Source organism: Puntigrus tetrazona, chromosome 7 (genome assembly GCF_018831695.1).
Source record: "Puntigrus tetrazona isolate hp1 chromosome 7, ASM1883169v1, whole genome shotgun sequence".
NCBI classification, from domain to species: Eukaryota; Metazoa; Chordata; class Actinopteri; order Cypriniformes; family Cyprinidae; genus Puntigrus; species Puntigrus tetrazona.
This window is the reverse complement of record NC_056705.1, coordinates 16,988,072-17,009,113: the sequence shown is the minus strand read 5'-3', so window position 1 is coordinate 17,009,113 and position 21,042 is coordinate 16,988,072. Positions and strand designations below refer to the sequence as shown.

The 21,042-nt window shown below is 36.6% G+C and overlaps 3 protein-coding genes and 1 long non-coding RNA gene across 5 annotated transcripts; 1 reads left to right on the top strand and 3 right to left on the bottom strand.

The window, feature by feature from the left end:
- Nucleotides 1-2,530: 2,530 nt before the first annotated feature.
- On the bottom strand, nucleotides 2,531-8,712 carry LOC122348443 (retinol dehydrogenase 11-like). 2 transcript variants are annotated; one of them, XM_043243884.1, is made up of 8 exons: nucleotides 7,608-8,712; nucleotides 6,513-6,683; nucleotides 5,937-6,077; nucleotides 4,911-5,102; nucleotides 4,649-4,810; nucleotides 3,852-3,968; nucleotides 3,428-3,632; nucleotides 2,531-3,090 (listed from the first exon to the last, which is right to left on the bottom strand). In XM_043243884.1, exons 2-8 carry the CDS (start codon nucleotides 6,586-6,588, stop codon nucleotides 2,994-2,996), a joined length of 990 nt encoding a protein of 329 aa, XP_043099819.1. In that variant the 5' UTR covers nucleotides 6,589-6,683; nucleotides 7,608-8,712; the 3' UTR covers nucleotides 2,531-2,993. The 2 variants fall into 2 exon arrangements, with proteins under 2 accessions (XP_043099819.1, XP_043099818.1); XM_043243883.1 differs by having other exon boundaries at nucleotides 6,513-6,678.
- Nucleotides 8,713-8,864: 152 nt separating this feature from the next.
- LOC122348442 (retinol dehydrogenase 11-like) lies at nucleotides 8,865-13,296 on the bottom strand. Its single transcript, XM_043243882.1, has 8 exons — nucleotides 13,258-13,296; nucleotides 13,064-13,166; nucleotides 12,757-12,897; nucleotides 10,837-11,028; nucleotides 10,579-10,740; nucleotides 10,257-10,373; nucleotides 9,685-9,889; nucleotides 8,865-9,357 (listed from the first exon to the last, which is right to left on the bottom strand). Exons 2-8 carry the CDS (start codon nucleotides 13,137-13,139, stop codon nucleotides 9,261-9,263), a joined length of 990 nt encoding a protein of 329 aa, XP_043099817.1. The 5' UTR covers nucleotides 13,140-13,166; nucleotides 13,258-13,296; the 3' UTR covers nucleotides 8,865-9,260.
- Nucleotides 13,297-15,800: 2,504 nt separating this feature from the next.
- Nucleotides 15,801-18,384, bottom strand: LOC122348445. The gene is made up of 3 exons (XR_006251325.1): nucleotides 18,330-18,384; nucleotides 17,246-17,316; nucleotides 15,801-16,166 (listed from the first exon to the last, which is right to left on the bottom strand). It is a non-coding gene; the product is annotated as an uncharacterized LOC122348445 (long non-coding RNA).
- Nucleotides 18,385-18,875: 491 nt separating this feature from the next.
- On the top strand, nucleotides 18,876-20,765 carry tmed3 (transmembrane p24 trafficking protein 3). Its single transcript, XM_043243885.1, has 3 exons — nucleotides 18,876-19,153; nucleotides 19,260-19,505; nucleotides 19,592-20,765. Exons 1-3 carry the CDS (start codon nucleotides 19,010-19,012, stop codon nucleotides 19,823-19,825), a joined length of 624 nt encoding a protein of 207 aa, XP_043099820.1. The 5' UTR covers nucleotides 18,876-19,009; the 3' UTR covers nucleotides 19,826-20,765.
- Nucleotides 20,766-21,042: the final 277 nt, after the last annotated feature.

Below are 21,042 nucleotides of genomic sequence, written 5' to 3'. Positions count from 1 at the left end.
AGTCGTCGAGTCCAAATGCCCTTTTTATGCACTGCTTAAATTTGCCAATAAAATATAAGTATTTCTGGAATTTTATTAGCAAATTTCAGAAGCAACTCTGACTTTTTTTTCTGACTGGGAATTTATTGACCATGAACTTTCAGGATTAAGTTCATTTTAGAGTAACAACTATTTCTTTATATCCCGTGTGAGTGAAGCATTTGTTGAGTCATTAGGAAATTAGTGTGATTAAATTTTTTGGACAGATGTCTGAGCACCACCCTGGTGCGCATTAAAATCTGTCTGTCTGTCTCTGTCTGTGTGTGTGTGTGTGTGTGTGCACACATCTTTGAAGCAGATATAAGCGTTATTTCTTATGTCTTTGACATTCAGTACAGATGATCGCAAGTGATAAGTTCTTAGTCACACTGAGGGATGATTAAGCTTTTTACTTGTTTTAACTCGTCTTAGGCAAAAACTGTACATTGAGTTTGTATTGCCTTGGAATGCTACAAACCTGCATTCTCACACCACCTTAGGGCACATGTGTACAATGACAAACACACACACACACACACACACACTCCCACACACCCTAATACATCCTACTGTGTGACTGAAATTAAATGTGATGTTGATTGCTCAGAGTCAACAGTGCATGTTAATGCTTGCACCTGTCAAACATATTTTTGTCATCATTTCATATTTTAAAAAATGTTTTGATGTCCTAAACACTGTCCGATGTTGCTTTGACCCCACACTCTCAGAAATAAAGGTACAGAAGCTGTCACTGGGGTGGTACCTTTTCAAAAGGTACACTTTTGTACCTATTAGGTTTAAATATGTGCACTTTAAGTACTAATTTGGACCCTTTAGGTAAAACCATGTATCTTTTGAAAGGGTACCGTCCTAGTAACAGCTTTCTAAATTTATTTCTGAGAGTGCAGTGACTTACATAATCTGGACAAAAGAAAAAAAAAAGTAAAAATATTATTATAATAGGTTTTTTGTGCTCAGCTGAAGACAGACAGTCATATAAGTTAGGAATGACATGCGAGTGAGTAAAAATGACAGCTTTTCATTTTTGGGTGAACTATCCTTTTAAGGACCGATATTTTGAAGAATTGCATAGAGCAAGTGAGCGTGTGAGATTCCGTACAGTAAAACAGAGCAATAGCTTTAGTCTTTTAAAACGGTCCTCTACTTGTTTTTTTTTAACACTCTGTCATTATACACATTTCCCATCTCGGTGCATTAAGTGATAATTGAGACTGAGTGATTCTGACAGGTAAAAGCCCATAGAAATTACAGCAGGAAGTGTTCTTGTCTGAAGAGGGTGTGTCGCAGGCAGGGAAGCAGAAGAAGAGATGGGCAGGTAGGTATTTGAAGACTGGAATGTTCATTTTAATCACACCTGGGATGAACACACCTACCAAACATGGCCTTTCCCTTTTCATTGGCCGATTCCATCATGACTGACAGCGCAAACAACAAATAAACCCCCTCTTTCAGCCGCTGAAGGGGTTTGACCTATGATCCCCAATTGTGAACCAATAGCATGTCAAGGTTGACTTGCAGATAGGTGGGGTGGAGAGGAAATAAAACTCATCTGTGGGGTGTGTCCACAGCGGCATACGTACAGTCTGTGAGGCTGTGCTACACCACGCAGAGCCTCCTGCCTCCAAACTATGGTTTGTGGAAGACGGACCTGGACTCATCCTGGTCGAAAGCTACTGGAAAAGTCCCAGATGTTCTCCCGGACCTGGTAATCTCAGCTACAGCTACCTATACAGGAAGACATGTCATGAAGACGCATTTGATGTTCCTTTGGCTAAAAGAATAAAGCTGGACAGAGCAGGTGGGAACTTGTGCCAGAGTTTTGTATGGAAGCGGTTGGAGTTCTGGGTAGTGTTTGTTCAAATGGTCGCTCACATCTCCTTATCACTTTTCCAGCCCAGCTAAAGATGGTGAATCTGTTGGACGGAGAACTGATAAGGGCATGTGGCTGACACATACAGCTGGGCACTCAGGTCACAGTGCGTTGCGGGTGTGTGGTGATTGCACATTTGTGTATGTCAATGACTTAATAACTGATAGTTGTTCATATGTTTAGATCAGTATCATTTTAAAATGTTTACTAAATAATATATGTATATGATATACTTTTACAGATACTGTAAAAGCTACGTAATTTCATGTCATATTATACATACTCTGAGTCTTGTACATTAAAAATGATGATTATTATTGAAAAATGTATTAATCTGACCTTAGTGTAATTATATGAATTTGACATTGTACTTTTAATCTGTTTTGGCCTTACTTAGAATAGAACATCTCTACAAGTTAGAATTAGTTTTTAGCTTTAGCAACTGGTTGTTTGTTAATACAGACTTGATTATCATTTGATGACAATTACGCTTATGACTTAAACAGTTTAATATATATATATATATACATCAAATCAAATCACTTTTATTTAGCGCTTTGAACAATACAGATTGTGTCAAAGCATTGAACAGTTTCAAATAGGAGAATAGAGTGATAGTAATGTATATTGATTAAACACTTCATTTTTATTAATGCAGAGAGTCTCTGTAATCAAATTGACAATAATTGCTAGCAATGAAGTATCCCCAACTAAGCAAGCCAGAGGCGACAGCGGCAAGGAACAAAAACCCAATCTGTGACAGATTGGAGAAAAAAGAACCTTGGGAGAAACCAGGCTCAGTTGAAGGGGCCAGTTCTCTACAGGCCGGACGCCCAGCACTTAAAAACTCACTCACTAATTATTCAACGCTTAAATTCACACTTCATATAAAACAGTTCATCTTATTGCATAGGCATTTCATTGCATACTGTAACTCTGCCTTCCTACGTTGTTACTCAAACTGGGTCTCTTTATAAAAAAAAAGTAGGCAGATTTAATAATCTGCAAATGTACAGTTTTCACAGGAAAATATGACAAACTGCTTTTTAAATGAAGAGTGACTTTCACTGGGCAAGGTACTTTCTCAAGCCAGGCCCACCATGGAAGCACTGAGATCCCACAGTCTGCGAGCTGCAGCATCATCCCTACCCACAGGAGCTGCCTCTTTTGGGGCACAATCACTGTAAAACAACCAACAACCACATTAACCACAGCCGGAAATGATCATCATTAAACAGCTTCGGTCAGAAAACATTGTGTGAATGAAACCTTTTTTTTTTTTTTTTTTTTTTTTTTTTTTTTTAAGGTAGAGAAGACAGTTTTTCATTCTGAACTTAAAGCTATTGTAAACATATTGTCTTAGGTTTGTCATTACCTCGTTACACTCCATATCATGTCATGGGAGAGGTGACATAACTCTTGCTAACTTAAGAAAGTTTGTGTACATCGCTCACAGACATTGAGGAGCAAAATCTTACAAGATTGCACTGAACACATGTGACAGAAGCGGTTACTGACCTGTAGTAAAGACCGCTGGTGTTCTGCAGACTCTCATCCACTGCGCAGTAGATGGTGGTCTGTGCACCCTGCCAAGGTGTTTTGACAACAAAAAAAAGGGGAAAGAACAAAAGCCTCTTCCATAAAGGCATAGAGGGGAAAAAGTGTCGACCAAGCTCTGTTTGGATCAACCCAGGATGAAGAGAGTAAGTTGTCACTCCTGTGCCTGAATGACAGAGAGAGAGAGAGAGAGAGAGAGAGAGAGAGAGAGAGAGAGAGAGAGAGAGAGTTTGTAAGCAGTAGGTTAGAAGTATAGAAGTACGGTATGTTCAATGGATAAGTGTAAATCCCCTACAGCTTTGTTTCATTAAATTGCATTAAATTCAATATAGCATCTGACCCAGTGATTCCAGGATCAAGAACCGGATTCAGGTTTACGGTTTACCTTTCAGTCTGACAGCTAGTTCCCGGGTAAAAAGAATATTGGCCAGCTTGCTCTGTCGATAGCTTACCAATGTGTCATAGTTTTTCTCCAGGTTTATATCATCAAAATGAATCTTGCCTGTCAAACAGAAAATAATAAAAAAAATATTATTTGAATCAAAATATTGGTTGTGCCAAATAATAGATAACATGAACTAATAATGAAATTAGTCTATTAATTCATTTATTAATATTGGTTAATGTTAATTGCAACATTTGCGGATGCAGTATTAAAATCAACAGTTGTGCTTGTCAGTTAATGAACTCTGAATGAACATGAACTAACAACTATATTATCATTAACTAACATTAAGACAGATTAATAAATAAATAAATAAATTGTTCCTAATTTTTTTTTCATTTCCATGCAACAGAAAGCAACTGTCACAAGAGGGTAGTGTCAGCTGTACTACAGCATGCGCTATTGCAAAAAGGAACAAGTATACTACATAGAAAATCCCTGTCGATGAGTAATTGAGCGGACTTTTGAGCTTTGTTATTTTAGCGGACTTTGAGCATGAGCAGTAGCCTACTATACAAGCAGATGCACGTTCATTGAGCAAATACTGAGCGGAGCGGCATACCGACGAAAGGGGCCATATATTATATAGCATATTTTTGGCTCGTATTTTCGGCTGAAAACAGAAAATGACATTTGGCATCCCTACTGTTTACAGTAATTTAGAGACTATAAAATGATGAATTTGTTTTGTTATGAGTGATTGGGTTCAGCACATAAAGTCATATGGGCTTCCACACCTGTCTCATGGGCCAGGCTGGAAACATTCACAACACGGCTGGGTGTTGATTTCTTCAGCAAGTCCAGAAGTAAGTTGGTGAGTAGGAAATGACCCAGATGGTTCACACCAAACTGCATCTCAAAGCCATCTTCTGTCTTCCACGGCGGGCACATCATTATCCCTGTTGACAGAAAAATAAAACATGAATATGAATAAATAGATACACAGATATAAACCACGTGTTTGTGCAGATGCATGACAATCTGTCTGACATCTCTTACCAGCGTTATTAATGAGAATATCCAGTCTCTCTTCAGTCTGCTGTACATCTTTGGCCAGAGCTCGAACAGACTGCAAGGAGGCCAGGTCCAGCATCTTTACAACCACGTTACCATTTCCACTCCTCTTCCTGACCTCAGCTGCTGCTGTGTTTGCTCTGCCCATGTCTCGACAAGCCAGGATGACCCTTGCACCTGAACAATGGAGGTTTACAAATGGCTGTTGTTTGGACTGCATATTTAAACCAGTTTTATTATCCCCAATGTAAATTTATCTTGTCTTTCAAACCAATTGCATATAAATTGTTATTAATTAATTATATATATATATATATATATATATATATATATATATATATATATATATATATATATATATATATATATATATATATTAAATTATAATTATTATTTTGCTTATGACGTCTGAGATGCACCTGTAAAAGAGAATCAAGGCACCCCTCACATGAAAGCACAAAACGGAGGGGTAGGGCAAAGGGGAAGGGCTACATGGTAGAAATGGGATTGGGCCATAATACTCAAGACTATTCTCTTATACATGATAACACATTTCTCACACAACTCAACCAAGCCTTACCCCAACAATTTGCACAATGCGTGGTCTAATTCAAAAAATATGCTGTTTTAATGCTATACGAGAAACAAAATTCATGCAACAGTTGTTGTAAAATTTCACTGAAATATAATCGTGATTGGTGAACAGCTTTGAAGAATTGATGTTTCCCTATTCGAAAAGATACAAAGCTGTACTTGCATGACTGAAATAGCTCCCTTAGAGGCATTTCAAGGATGGCCGCTGAGTAAAATTAATTGCCCTAAAAGGGACTTTGACTGTGTTGATATAGTGATAACCTCTATAACCCATTAAAGAGAACTTTGTGCTTTGTGAATTTGCTGTTCTTTTTATACTCAAACAGCAACTTCAAGGTTCAAGAAAGAAAAAAAGAAAGAAAGAAAGAAAGAAAGCATGGCAGAGATCAAATCAGAGCTCCATTAAACTGAACTGACCTCTCTGGGCCATGTCCACCGCTGTCTCTTTGCCGATTCCAGTGTTAGCTCCAGTGATCAGAACGGTTTTTCCATCCAAGCGGGCTTTGCTGCGGCAGACTCCCCCAGCTCGCCATCTCCGCAGGGCAAAGAGCCCGACACCTACCGGTACAGGTGAGACATTAGTCCGGCATCATTACCTCACTTCTAACCTACTCTCTTGGTGGCAGTACATTTGATAAGTAGAGGTAAAGTACATCCAAGACGCAACAGGCCTATTTTAACTCATGAGATGTTTCAATTAATGAAATCCTATAACTACTACTTATACTCATTACATGGCTTGCAATAACCAGTCATTCATAATTATCACTCACAACTATCTCTAAACTGAACATAACTAAATATGATTATAATAAATAGCATTTTTGTTTAATAATGCATTCAGATTTTATTGAAATCCCTTTATATTCCTGTAAATTTCAGTTTTAAAAAGCTTCATATTTACATATTTTTCATTGACTTGGAAAACCTGCTTATCCCTGAAATCCACCACCAGCTTTAAACATGCAAACATACGATTTAACTTGAGCCTACCAGTCATCAGGACAGCTGTGACCCCTGTCGGATGTTCTTCCACAAACTCCTTCACTGTCTTTGTGTAGTCCTGCATTATTACACCTTGTAGTTTCTTCTTCAGATGTGTAGTGGTGACATAAGCAGTCAAGCTCTTTCAGCAGTGAAAGTCTCTAAAGACAGACCACTGTACTTCACAGAAAAAGTGTACTTCGGATTAGGGTTGGGCAATAACTTTTTTTTCCCAGTAAGAAACCTCAAAGGGGCACCCCTATCTACTCCTAAAGAGTGCATATTAGTATAGTAAGACAGACAAGTATGCATCCTTTAATGGTAGATAAGGTACAAAGTTGAGCAGGGGTGAGGCCAGAAATGTGGGTGGGCCTATGTACAGCAAGGTCACTAAAGTGTTACATAAAAACTGTATATCAAATTGGCAACAGAAAGTAAGGCACAAATACTAAGTGTTAATTAACATTAATGTTATTTTCAACTTATCTATCAGCAAAAATGAGTACAGGTGCATCTGAATAAATTAAAATGTCATGGAAAAGTTAATTTAGTTCAGTAATTCAACTCAGATTGTGAAACCTGTGCATTAAATAAATGCATTGAAGACAGACTGAAGTACTTTAAGTCTTTTGTTCTTTTAATAGTAATGATTTTGACTCACATTTAACAAAAACCTACCAATTCACAATCTCAAAAATGTTTAATATAGTGACATGCCAATCAGCTAATCAACTAAAAACACCTGCAAAGGTATCCTGAGCCTTCAAAATGGTCTCTCACTAGGCTACACAGTCATAGGGAAGACTGTTCATCTGTCAGTTATCACTGACAGGCTTCATAAGGAGGGTAAGCCAACATTCATTGCCAATGAAGTCGGCTTTTCACAGAGTGCTGTATCTAAGTATTTTAACATCAAGTTGAGTGGAAGGAAAATGTGGAAGGAAGAAAAAGTTCTCAACCAAGAGAACTGCAGCCTTATGAGGATTGTCAAGCAAAATCAGTTCAAGACTTGGAGTGAAATTAACAAGAAATGGACTGAGGCTGGGGTCAAGGCATCAAGAACCATCAGGAAATTGGAGGCAGACAATGTCGGCGGTTTCTTACCTGGACTAAGGAGAAGAACTGCACTATTGCCCAGTGGTTCAAAGACCTCTTTTCAGATGAGAGCAAGTTTTGTATTTCATTTGGAAACCAAGGTCCTACAGTCTGGAGGAAGGGTAGAGAGGCTCATATCCCAAGTTGCTTGAAGTCCAGTGTTAAGTTTCCACATGTGATGGTTTGGTGTTATGTCATCTACTGGTGTTGATGCATTGTTTTTTGAAAACCAACGTCACTGCACCCGATTTTGTAGCACTTCATGCTTCCTTCTGCTGACCACCTTTTTGAAGATGCTGATTTTATTTTCCAGCAGGATCTGGCACCTGCACACACTTAGTTTGTTAAATGGCCATGCTGTTGGTGTGTTTGACTGGCCAGCAAACACACCAGACCTGAACCCCATAGAGAATCTATGGAGTATTGTCAAGAGAAAAAGGAAAAACAAAAGACCAAAAAATGCAGATAAGCTGAAGGCCACGGTCAAGTTCTGTAAAATAAAATTTTAAATCAATTATTATTGCTCGTTGTTCATGTCAGTTAATGCATGAACTAACACTAACTAATAAATCATTACCTCAGAGACAACAGAAGAGATACAAATTAAATGATCACATTAGTGCTAAACCATGATGCTTAACCTCACGCTTGGCTCAGAAGTTTCCAATCTACATATCGAGGTGGTCTGGTTTGATTAGTAGATGGAATTCCTTCCTAAGATTTCATTTCAATTGGGACATCCAGTACACACTTTTTAAAGAACTGATTTAGATTTGTTTTGCTATTTTTAAATTTAACAACATAAATGAAATAACAAATTTAACTGAAATAAAATGTAGATTTCATGTCATTGTAAGGGACTAACAGAAATTGATGAATCATCAGAAGATAGAAAAGTAAGAACCTACCTCTTGATCTGTCTTATTACTGGAAGATTAAAAAAAATGACAGAGGTGCCAAGCTTTATCTGGGTACCAGAATGTCAATAGGACTGGCAAATAGAAATCTAACTTATGTCAAACACATAATGTGTACATGCCTCTGAGTTATATTATAGGCTGTACATTTCTGTAGACTTGCTTATCACTTGAAAGCAATATAGCAGGGTTAAGTTTTACATGTATTTATAACAAAATTTTGAATGAACTGTTTATGTAAGGAGGAAAGAATGTTAAACATTCCACTTTAATTCTGAAAGGCTGTGCATGTTGTGCTAGTTTCTATAAAATGCTCATTACCTTTACCATAAACTCACTAGTACTTTCATTTTATAGAGAGTAATGATTCATTTAATGTCTTCATTTCCTCATTTAAAAACAGACTTTGTGAAAAATGATAGGATACATTCATATTATACACCGAATTTCATCATGGTATATGTTATATCCAATTACTGGCAATAAAAAAATAATCAAATATCACACAAGTTACACACAATATGGCTAAAAGCAAAATGGTATATAACAATTATACTTTGTATTACAATTCATCTTATTGCATAGGCATTTTTTTTTTACATATAATAAAACACTACTTTCCTACAGTTTTACTCAAACTGTATCTCTGTACTTTATATAAAAGTAAGCAGATTTAATTTTCACAGGAAAATATGACAAACTGCTTTTTAAATGAAGAGTGACTTTCACTGGGCAAGGTACTTTCTCAAGCCAGGCCCACCATGGAAGCACTGAGATCCCACAGTCTGCGAGCTGCAGCATCATCCCTACCCACAGGAGCTGCCTCTTTTGGGGCACAATCACTGTAAAACAACCAACAACCACATTAACCACAGCCGGAAATGATCATCATTAAACAGCTTCGGTCAGAAAACATTGTGTGAATGAAACTTTTTTTTTTTTTAAAAGGTAGAGAAGACAGTTTTTCATTCTGAACTTAAACCTATTACAAACATATTGTCTTAGGTTTGTCATTACCTCGTTACAATTTGGTTCCTCCATATCATGTCATGGAAGAGGTGACATAACTCTTGCTAACTTAAGAAAGTTTGTGTACATCGCTCACAGACATTGAGGCGCAAAATCTTACAAGATTGCACTGAACACATGTGACAGAAGCGGTTACTGACCTGTAGTAAAGACCGCTGGTGTTCTGCAGACTCTCATCCACTGCGCAGTAGATGGTGGTCTGTGCACCCTGCCAAGGTGTTTTGAAAATCAAGAAAAAAGGCATAAACAAAAACCTCTTCCATAAAGGCAGAGAGGGGAAAAAGTGTCGACCCAGCTCTGTTTGGATCACCCCAGGATGAAGAGAGTAAGTTGTCACTCCTGTGCCTGAATGACAGAGAGAGAGAGAGAGAGAGAGAGAGAGAGAGAGAGAGAGAGAGAGTTTGTAAGCAGTAGGTTAGAAGTATAGAAGTACAGCGTGTTCAGTGGATAAGTGTAAATCCCCTACAGCTTTGTTTCATTAAATTGCATTAAATTCAATATAGCATCTGACCCAGTGATTCTTAATTCTGATCCTGGCCATATTTTTCATTTCTCCATTATTGAACACCTGATTCAAATCATCAGCACATTTTAGCCCATGAATTGAATTGAGTGTGTCAGATAACAGAAACATACAAAAAATGCAAAGTGGGGGTCCCCAAGACCAGGATCAAGAACCGCTGGCCCAACCGGATTCAGGTTTACGGTTTACCTTTCAGTCTGACAGCTAGTTCCCGGTTAAACAGAACATTGGCCAGCTTGCTCTGTCGATAGCTTACCAATGTGTCATAGTTTTTCTCCAGGTTTATATCATCAAAATGAATCTTGCCTGTTAAACAGAAAATTTACATTGTAAATAATGCAAATGTATATTTTAAAACAAAAGACATTTTGACATTTAGACAAAATAGAGCTTCTTATCAGTGAACTGGATAAAAACTACAATTACTGTTTACAGACAAAATGATGAATGATGAATTTGTTTTGTTATGAGTGATTGGGTTCAGCACATAAAGTCATATGGGCTTCCACACCTGTCTCATGGGCCAGGCTGGAAACATTCACAACACGGCTGGGTGTTGATTTCTTCAGCAAGTCCAGAAGTAAGTTGGTGAGTAGGAAATGACCCAGATGGTTCACACCAAACTGCATCTCAAAGCCATCTTCTGTCTTCCACGGCGGGCACATCATTATCCCTGTTGACAGAAAAATAAAAAGTAAAAACGCATTAATATGAATAAACAGATACATAGATATAAACAAAAAGTGTTTATCTGTCTGACATCTCTTACCAGCGTTATTAATGAGAATATCCAGTCTCTCTTCAGTCTGCTGTACATCTTTGGCCAGAGCTCGAACAGACTGCAAGGAGGCCAGGTCCAGCATCTTTACAACCACGTTACCATTTCCACTCCTCTTCCTGACCTCAGCTGCTGCTGTGTTTGCTCTGCCCATGTCTCGACAAGCCAGGATGACCCTTGCACCTGAACAATGGAGGTTTACAAATGGCTGTTATGTTGTATGTTGGCACAATGCAATACTTTTTTGCAGCCATTAAGCCTTCAACAAATACAGCAGTACTACAAGGCCACCTTGTTGGCAGAGGCTATTTACACTAACTATTATCTACAAATAATGTAGATAATAAAGTGCCTTCCAGAAGTCATTTTGGACACGATCACCTCAGTTTGGAATCTCCCTTTTATCAAAAATTTCCCCTTTCAAATCTCATATCACATCGGAAAATCAATTATTAAATTTTTTTAAAAATAAAATATATAATAGGGTTAAGGTTATAGTCACAATAAGGTGGCATTTATTTAATAGTTTGAATTGATCGTATACAGTTTTATAATGAACTACAATACTGAAGTGCAGATAATTGCCACTATTTGCAATATGTAGTATAAACAGCAGAAAATCATGCTATTTTAACATTTAAATAGAATCTATAGCTATTTATACTTGGTGTAAAATGGAATCAGTTGCTATTTCCAGTTAGTGTAAATAGCATCTATCACTATTTTCACTTAGTTTAAATAACCTCTATCACTATTTAAACTGTGTAAACAACCACTGCCTTTTTATTATTATCTCTGTTGGGCTCACGAGACATTGCAGAATAGTCATTAGTTATCATGAAATGTTTATTCTTTGCATGCGTTTCAAACATCTTGCCAGTATAAACGTTTTCTGAGAGCCTACAGTACGCACACACAGACATAAAGCAGACTCTTCTGCTTCAACTATCAAATACACACAAGCTTTTCTCATAAACACACAATGTTCTTATAGTCTGCATGTTTATCAGCATATTAGATCTGTGAACATGGACACAATCTTGGGCACAAATTTAAGGGGATATTGTGATGTGCATTTCCTTAAAAAAAAAGACTGAGGACAATTAAGGCTTTCGAGGGAGTTGCTTAGAAAATAACTTTTGTAAACTTATGTGGTGTGGACTACTAGTTTGCAAATATTTTTCAAGCACAAAAGCAATAGCACACAGTAGAACATGTTTATACTTTAACTTTATAGGACACCCTTATAATAGTATCAATATGTGACACTGGACCAAATAACCAGTCTTAAGTCTCACAGGTATATTTGTAGCAATTACACTGTAGGGGTCAAAATAATAGATTTTTCTTTTATGCCAAAAGTCATTAGGATATTATGTAAAGAACATTTCCATGAAGATATGTTGTACATTTCCTACTGTAAATATATTAAAAAAATAATAAATAAAAAAATAGTAATATGCATTATGCACTTAATTTGGAAAACTTTAAATACAGTTTTCTCAATATTTAATTTTTTTTGCACCTTCAAATTCCAGATTTTCAAGTAGTTGCATCTCGGCCAAGTATTCGGTATACAGACCATACATGAATGCAAAGGTTATTCTATTCAGTTTTCAGATGATATATAAATCTCACCTAAAACAAAAGGCTAGTTTCGTGATCCGTGGTCAAATATTTCTTTGCACTTTTCATCTAACCAAGATCCATTTTTTTCGTGCCACAAAATGTAATAAACTAAATGCAGTTTTTGCCATCACAAACTTTTACTTCTCTTAATGAAAACAAGATGTGGTAACTACATTATCAATTTCACATGCTTTAAAATTGATTTCAGAGGCTGTGTTTTTATTATAATATTGGTCATTTTTCAGTTCTTAAAAAATCAGAGCTCCATTAAACTGAACTGACCTCTCTGGGCCATGTCCACCGCTGTCTCTTTGCCGATTCCAGTGTTAGCTCCAGTGATCAGAACGGTTTTTCCATCCAAGCGGGCTTTGCTGCGGCAGACTCCCCCAGCTCGCCATCTCCGCAGGGCAAAGAGCCCGACACCTACCGGTACAGGTGAGACATTAGTCATCATTACCACTACTCTCTTAATGTCGGAAATGTCGTTTGCCACGCTTGTAATCTCAGATTACACATCTCAGCCTCATATGTTCATAATTTTGTCGTGGGAAATACTTTTAAATATGCAAAATAAATAAGTTTAACCTACCCGTCACCAGGACAGCTACCACCCCTGTCGGATGTTCTTCCACAAACTCCTTTATTGTCTTTGCGTAGTCCTGCATTATTACACCTTGTAGTTTCTCTTTTAACTGTGTAGTTGTAAGATCACAACTCCTTCAACAGCAAAAGTGTCTGCAAACAGACCACCGCACCCACACTACACAGGAAAAGTGCACTTACCTCGGAGTAAACAGTGGACTCACGCGCCCCGGTCTCGATTTTGCAAAATAAGAGTCCGATTTTTGCTTATATGACCTTGGACCAATCTTGCGTCGCTTGGGACTATATTTGTAGCAACAGCCAAAAATGCATTGTATGGGTCAAAATTACCGTTTTTTTTTTTATATCATTAGGATATTAAGTAAAGATCATGTTCCATGAAGATTTGTTGTACATTTCCTACCATACATATATCAAAATGAAATGTTTTAACAATATGCATGGCTAATAATTGCATTGGACAAGTGAATTTTCTCAGTATTTAGATTTTTTTTGGCCCTCAGAATCCAGATTTAAAGAATTTACAAATAAGAAAGCTTACTTATTTTATATATTTAGCTTTCAGATTATGTATAAATCTCAAATAATAAAAATGGCTATGTAATTAAAAGTAGAAGAATTTCAAATCATACAAGCCAGTATTTTATTCACAATAGAACATCGATAAATATTTATGTACAAAATGAAGGACCCAAAGACCATGGGCATCCAACGAAAGTCTTTGGCCTTGTCACTCATGCACAGAGATTTGTCCAGTTTCTCTGAATCTTTTGATGATGTTTTGCACTGCAGATGATGAGATTTGCAAAGTCTTTGGAATGTGATGTTGAAGAACATTATTTTTTAAAGTGTTATTAAAATTTCAGTTTAAATTTAGGACAAGTTTATATATATAATATTGTGTATATTTCAAGTAATCTCATCATATTAGGAATACAGATTTTCAGATTTGTCCGAAAAAATATAATATTGTTTGCAAATAAAGAAATATGATGGTCACTCCCTCCAAATATAATACCTGATGCTCCTGTTTGGGCTCTTACTGCCATGGCTAAGGGTTCGACTGCCAACACAAACAACAGTGCACCCTTGGCGGGTAGATCGTTGTAGATTAAAAGGTTTTGAGATGACGTTATTGGTTAAAATTTCAACCGCTGGGTTTGTGTATAGAAGCCGAGAAATGTTGACTTGAGAAATGTTTCACCTAATTCAAACCTTGGAAGCAGATCGAAAAGATAGTCCCATTCAAACCTATCAAATGGTTGACGTGCATTTACAGATAGCATTGCTGTGTCTTTTTCATTGTATCTCTCGCATATTCAAGACTCTTCTGTTAGACTTGTCAACAATTAATTGGCGAAGATATTTATCTAATCTTCTAGAGAGTGCTTTGCACAGTATTTTTGTATCACATCCCATTAAACAATTGGTCTGTAAGATGAACCCTCAGTTGGAGACTTATTTGGTTTTAATATTAAAGTTATGATGGATAATCTTAATGGGAGCGTTTCTGTCCTAAAAGATACCTCATACATATCAAGCAATGGTCTTATAAGTTGTCTCTTAAATGTCTTATGAAATTCTATTGGAAGCCCATCTGGTCCTGGCGCTTTACCATTATTTCTATCTCCAATAGCTTCACTAAGATCTTCTATTGTTAGTGGGCTGTCTAATGCTATTTTCAGCAACTAAAATGTTTCAAATAGCTTGTACTCGCTCCTACTGTACCTCTCAATCGTCCGCTGTATTCTACAGCTGATCACATATTTCTACTTGTTTGCGTTGTTCACTAGTTCCCTTGCGTAGTTCACTAGTTGGCTGTGAAATGCTTTTGTAGAACTTTTCCGCTTTGACAAAAGACTAATCTTGCCGTTCTGTAGTACTTTAAGCTGGGTTGTGTTGAAAACCATGAAAACATGTCGCTCACGAATTCGATGAGTGTTTTCTGGCCTTCAGCGCCCTCACGTATACCATAAAGATGGAGGTTTTTCCTTCTGTCCCCCAGTTCTCCAGGTCATCATTCTTTGCTTCAAGATAAACGATTAGTTTGATGGCCGAGTCAAGCACGGCTTGTTTTTTCCAGTGACTTTTCCGCATCGCGAATGCGGCCTTCAGCCTCTTCGATATGTGTTGCATTAGAAGAAACACCTCGTTTTACACCTGACACTTTACTTTCCAACGCAGCCATTGAGCTCGCCATATTGGTCCGATTTCTGCTCGTAGCGATTTCAGTTCTTTTTAAACTTCGGCTAAGCTATCCATTTGGTTATCTTTCACTTCACTCGGTATACTCTGCAAAGTTTCTTTTACGCTAGCCTTGCATCCTCGAGTAAAGATGTCACAGCATCAGCAACGTATATTAAGGGTTTTTTATATTAAATCGTGCATGGTTACTCAGAGCTTCTCCGTTAAGTTGCCATCTTGGTCCATTAGTGATCTAATTAATCAGCCTAACAATCCTTTAGTAGATTTGAATAATAGAATTGTATTAATGCGCTATGTGTACGCCAGGTTAAAGAGATTTTTCTTTAATCAAGATTTAAACTGACAGAGTGTGTCTGCCTCACGAACAGTGTTAGGGAGATTGTTCTAGAGTTTGGATGCTAAATAGGAAAAGGATCTACTGCAGATTTCATTATCATTTGGCTTAATGAAAACAACAACGTTTAAAGTTAAAATAACATTTTCCTTTATAACAAAATTTTAAGTATAGTCTTTTTATGTACAGGGAAAACACATTGTTTATTCCAAAATACTGCTCATGTTGTGCTACAGCTTTTATAAAACGCTCTTTACCATAAACTCATCCGGGCTTTCATTTTAGAGGGCCCCAGTAACTGTTCATTTAATCTCTTCAGTCTGCTGTACATCTTTGGCCAGAGTCTGGACAGACTGCAAGGAGGCCAGATCCAGGATCTTAACAACCACGTTACCATTTCCACTCCTCTTCTTGACCTCAGCTGCTGCTGTGTTGGCTCTGCCCATGTCTCGACAAGCCAGGATGACCCTTGCACATAAACAATGGCTTATAAATGGCATAATGCAATGCTTTTCTGCAGCCAGTAGACAAGCCAGGATGACCCTTGTACCTAAAAAATAGAGGTTTGGAAACAGTTTTTATTATGACCAACCTTCAGTTCTTCAGCAAACATGAATTAGTTATGTTACTATGGTTTGATAAGAGATTGAGAGATTTATCTTCACCAGTGAGTTTATTATCCAAAACACAATGCATGAGGATGGTTCGGAAGTCAATCAATATAAATAAAAAAAGAAATCTAGTTAATAAATTACTCCATAAATTATCTAACCAGCCTGTTTGTAAAATGCTAGAATACAAGCTCCATTTGCATTGCTATGATGCTCATTTTGTTTCTGGATCTTTTTATTTAAAAACAAAAACAAAAACAATAACAAAAATACACTAAGTTCAACTGTACTATGAATAACATTTTATAAAATTAATGTTTGTTTTAATGTTTGTTGTTATGTCAGAAAAAAGCTATGGAAATTTAGTGTTTAAATATTTTGTTTATACTTTAAATCAAGGTCAGTGTTTTGCCTCGTCATGAAAAACTAAACAAACCGGAGTGAGACCCTCATGAGTGTGTTACAAGGTTGACATGAAGTTTTCCTTTTTTTTTTATATCGAATACTTTGACCTTTTTAGTAAAAATAAGATGATGATTTAATAAGCTATAATGTTCTTACTGAGACATTAGTAACACAAAACAGGCTTGCTACTACCCTAGTTTAAAAAAAAAAACTATAATGCCATTTTGCATTTTTTTTAAAATAGTTATTTTATTTGATCAGACTTTAAGTATACCAGTTTAGTATACCAGTAGTACAATTGTAGTACAATTATAGTACAGCTAGCACCGAGCACAAGTTATTGTGTTGCTTTGAGGCGTACTATAATTTAATATTTTATTTTCGCCGCCTCAGTTCTGCGTTAAATGCGCTAAATTAGTGTAATAAAAAGTATACTACTACCACTACTGCTACTACTCATAGGCTTACATTATTAATAATAGTAATTGTATACATTAATTTGAAAGCCAAATACTCCCGATATCACAGATTTATTTAAAGATGTCTCTGGCTGTTGTCCATATACGCTTTTCATGTTTAGCGAGCGATCTTCTCATTCAGTGTGAGCTGATACCTTGCTGAAGTCGCACAGTGACGTCCGTACCTTAGCATACAGGTCAACAAGTCATCCAGGACGCGAAAGGCCTAAATTAAGAGATATATCAATATTTATCATTATGGTAAATAAAACATGATCCCCACGTCTTGTAATTACTTATGTGGCATGACTTGCAATAACCAACCGTACATGTTTACTGGAAAATGTTTGCATTGACAAAAACTATTTAGAAACTGAGAACACGACTCTAACTCTAAAATAATAAATTATTATTATTATTATTGTTGGTTTCTTAATGCATTCAGACTCTGGAAAAGTAATTTGTCACGCTTGTAAAGTGACAAGTGTTTACTTATTTTTCGCTGTTGTGGGAAGCTTTAAAAACGCAAACTAATGCTTTAAAGTTCAGCCTAGTTACCCGTCACCAGGACAGCGGTGAACCCTGTGTAGTCCTGCATTATTACACCTGGTGTATTCTACTAAGGCTCTGTTGTTGTGACAGTCCAACACTTTTACTATAGTAAATATTTAGTTATCCTGTTTTATTTTATTTGTACCCATTTTATATTTGTATAGCCACAGTTCATACCATTGTTAATTTTCATAAGAGTAGAAATAAAATAGATGAATGAATGCGCGGGCGTTGCCTTAAAGAAATATAACGATGGTGAACATTTTGGCTAAACGTAAACAGTATAACGCCTTGACAGCGTGACTTCAAATATTAATTAAGAATTTTTGGCATAGATATTATATAAAGTTAAATAACTCAATGAACAATGAGAGAATAATTACTAAAATGTGATACATATGAATATTCTGACCTTATTCGTCAGTCTTATCGCACTATTTAAACGAGCACGTGAAATCGGTAACGTTACGTTGAAATAAAACTACACGTTCCGTTGAGTCTGGAAATATTTCTGTCTCTAAAAATGTCCGGATTTTGACATCATCCTGCAGATGCTCATTTTAACAGGTTTTTTTATTCAACTAGGCGAGTATAGCGTATTGAAAATATACATAACCGGGAGAATCGTTACACTGCTTCGATGGGCAGTAACGGCAATTGATTTCGCTGCGATAAAGGTCCATTTACCTCATGTACACCTCGGAGTAAAAACACTGGACTGACGCGCTCCAAAATCGAATTTCAAAATACAAGTCCGATTCTTGCTTATAGAAATGTGGCTGTGGCGTATACAGAAATGATCATCAAATGTTTAATGATTTATATGACATTTGAACTGTTTAGTGGTGTTGGCTTACAGTATGACTTATGCCGCCGACACAAGAAATCATATTTGCAGGTCTTTGGCATAAAATGTTTAAAAACACCCGCTTTAGTAAATACTGAAAAAACAATTGTATTGCTTTCTCCACTGCCACCTACTGGTAACTGTCTACAGTGTAACGTTACGACACCTCAGCCAGGAACTGTGATGCAAAAAAGGCAAAATCTCATAACACGTGCATACATCTAAAATATATTAAACGCTAATTTTGATATTATTTCGAATGATCAGATGATAATTTTTTCGTTTAATAACTCAATCATCTGTCTCTTCCTTTTGGAAAATAATTTCTGAAAGTAATTTTTATTTTGAAAAGATACAGGAGAACATAACCCGGAAGTAACCTCTCCTCCTGCCACGTCAGTGGTGTTTAGCTTCAAGCTGTCAAGTGCCCGAGAAAGTTCAGCAAATCAGCTGAAACTCAATGGAAGAGGCTTTTTGCGAATTTTAAAGAATAATTAAAGTTTTCTTCCACGTGGGCACTATGAGATACCCTTTTCTTTTAATTCTGGCTATGCATATAGCCTTTGCAAATGCCACCGAATTAACTTTTGAATTGCCCGATAACGAGAAACAATGCTTTTACGAGGACCTAGAGCAAGGAGCAAAGTTTGATATAGACTTTCAGGTAATTGTTTTGCAATGTTGATTATTTGTTTTTAGTTTTCTAAGTTGAAAAATATTGTTAAGCAACCTAAAATATTCTTAAAATCAGTACATTTATTTCCTTACAGGTTATTGCAGGAGGAAACTATGATGTTGACTGTTTTGTGACAGATCCACTGAATAACGTGTTGTATCAGGAACGAAAAAAGCAATATGACAGCTTTTCCCATACAACAACCATGAAGGGAGTCTACAAGGTTTGTTTTAGCAACGAGTTTTCAACCTTCTCTCATAAAACTGTTTACCTGGACTTCAGAAGTGGAGAGGATGACAGATTAATGCCAGACATGAACAGAGCGACAGCTCTCACACAGGTGAGAAACACACACAGCACGCACTCATACATAGTATGCACTATGCATATATGCATTTGATATGAACCTCTGAATAAATTATGCAGATGGAGTCAGCCTGCCTGTCTATCCATGAGATCCTGAAAGTGGTTTCAGATTCTCAGACTTGGTACCGTCTTCGGGAGGCTCAGGACCGAATCAGGGCTGAAGACCTGAACGAACGCATCCATTTTTGGTCTATCGGGGAGACCGTCATCCTGTTTGTGGTCTGTATTGGCCAGGTCCTTATGCTTAAGAGTTTCTTCAGTGAGAAGAAAGCAAATGTTGCCACCAGCACATAGATCTATTTTTTTTTTATTCTGCCGCCTTTTTTCATTAATCAGTCTGATCTCCTTGAAACAACGTTGACTGATGCCTGCAACCAACCAAAAATGAGATCTGTGTCAAACAATGTGCCTTAATTTGGAATGATGTACTAAAACCTATGCGTGAGTTCATAATATTGTGCAGTATATTCAAATTGGCCTCTAAGTGCATTATTCACTACACCAGTAATGGAAATTGACCTGCTGCACCACAACGCTACCGCATCTTAATGTTTTTTTGTTTGTACCAGTGGTGTTTTGTGAAATTTATGCTTTGTCGACTTTAAGTGTGTGCACATGGCAACTTAAAATGCATAGATCTTAACATATACGTTATGTAGAAAAGAAAGAATAGTTTTGGTGCTTTGTGTTTTGGTAATTATGATAATATGATAATGAATGAGTGTGTTGAACCTCTAGTTTTATGTTTAGCATAAAAGTTCTTCTTCGTTTATCTCACGTTCAAAAGGGAAAAATCCACGGTAATTTATATATGTATATCTGGCAAAATATGAAATGCTTGTTAAAATTCATTATTTTATAGCCCCTTAATTGCGTATTCTGTCTAATTGTAAGTGCCAACCGCGCACACCACTGCTGATTTTTTTTTTTTTCCCATTTCTTAAGTTACTTTATATGGAACTGGTTTATGGATATGGAGCAAGGGCTTGCACTTTTTTTGGACTGTAACTGAAACATCAATTTAATGTGGAATTCAAAAGCTGTTTTATAAATGTATTACATGTTTTTTTGGATATTTGTTACAAACTAGTTTCATTTTGAATACCTCAGCACAGGATGTTAAATCGATTTGTGACATTTATTGATTTATTATGAAATGAATACCATAAATTGTGTTGTTTACATTGTGTTTGCCTTGGGTTAATTAACTAATTAAAACAAAGTTTTGAATTGATTTTGAGTCATAATATCAATTAATGAAGCGATGGATAAGAAGATGGCAACTTTCACAGATGGGGGAACTTACATATTTGGCCCAGGACCACAAAACCAGGGTCAGTTTTCATAAGGGTCAGTTTTTGGAAATTAAGATTACATCATATGAGTAAATAAGCTGAATAAATATGAATAAAATGATGTTTTAGGATAGAGCAGTATCTGTCGGGGATACAATTATTTTAATATCTGTAGGGTGCAAAAAATATATATATCTAAAGTTAAATATATAAAAC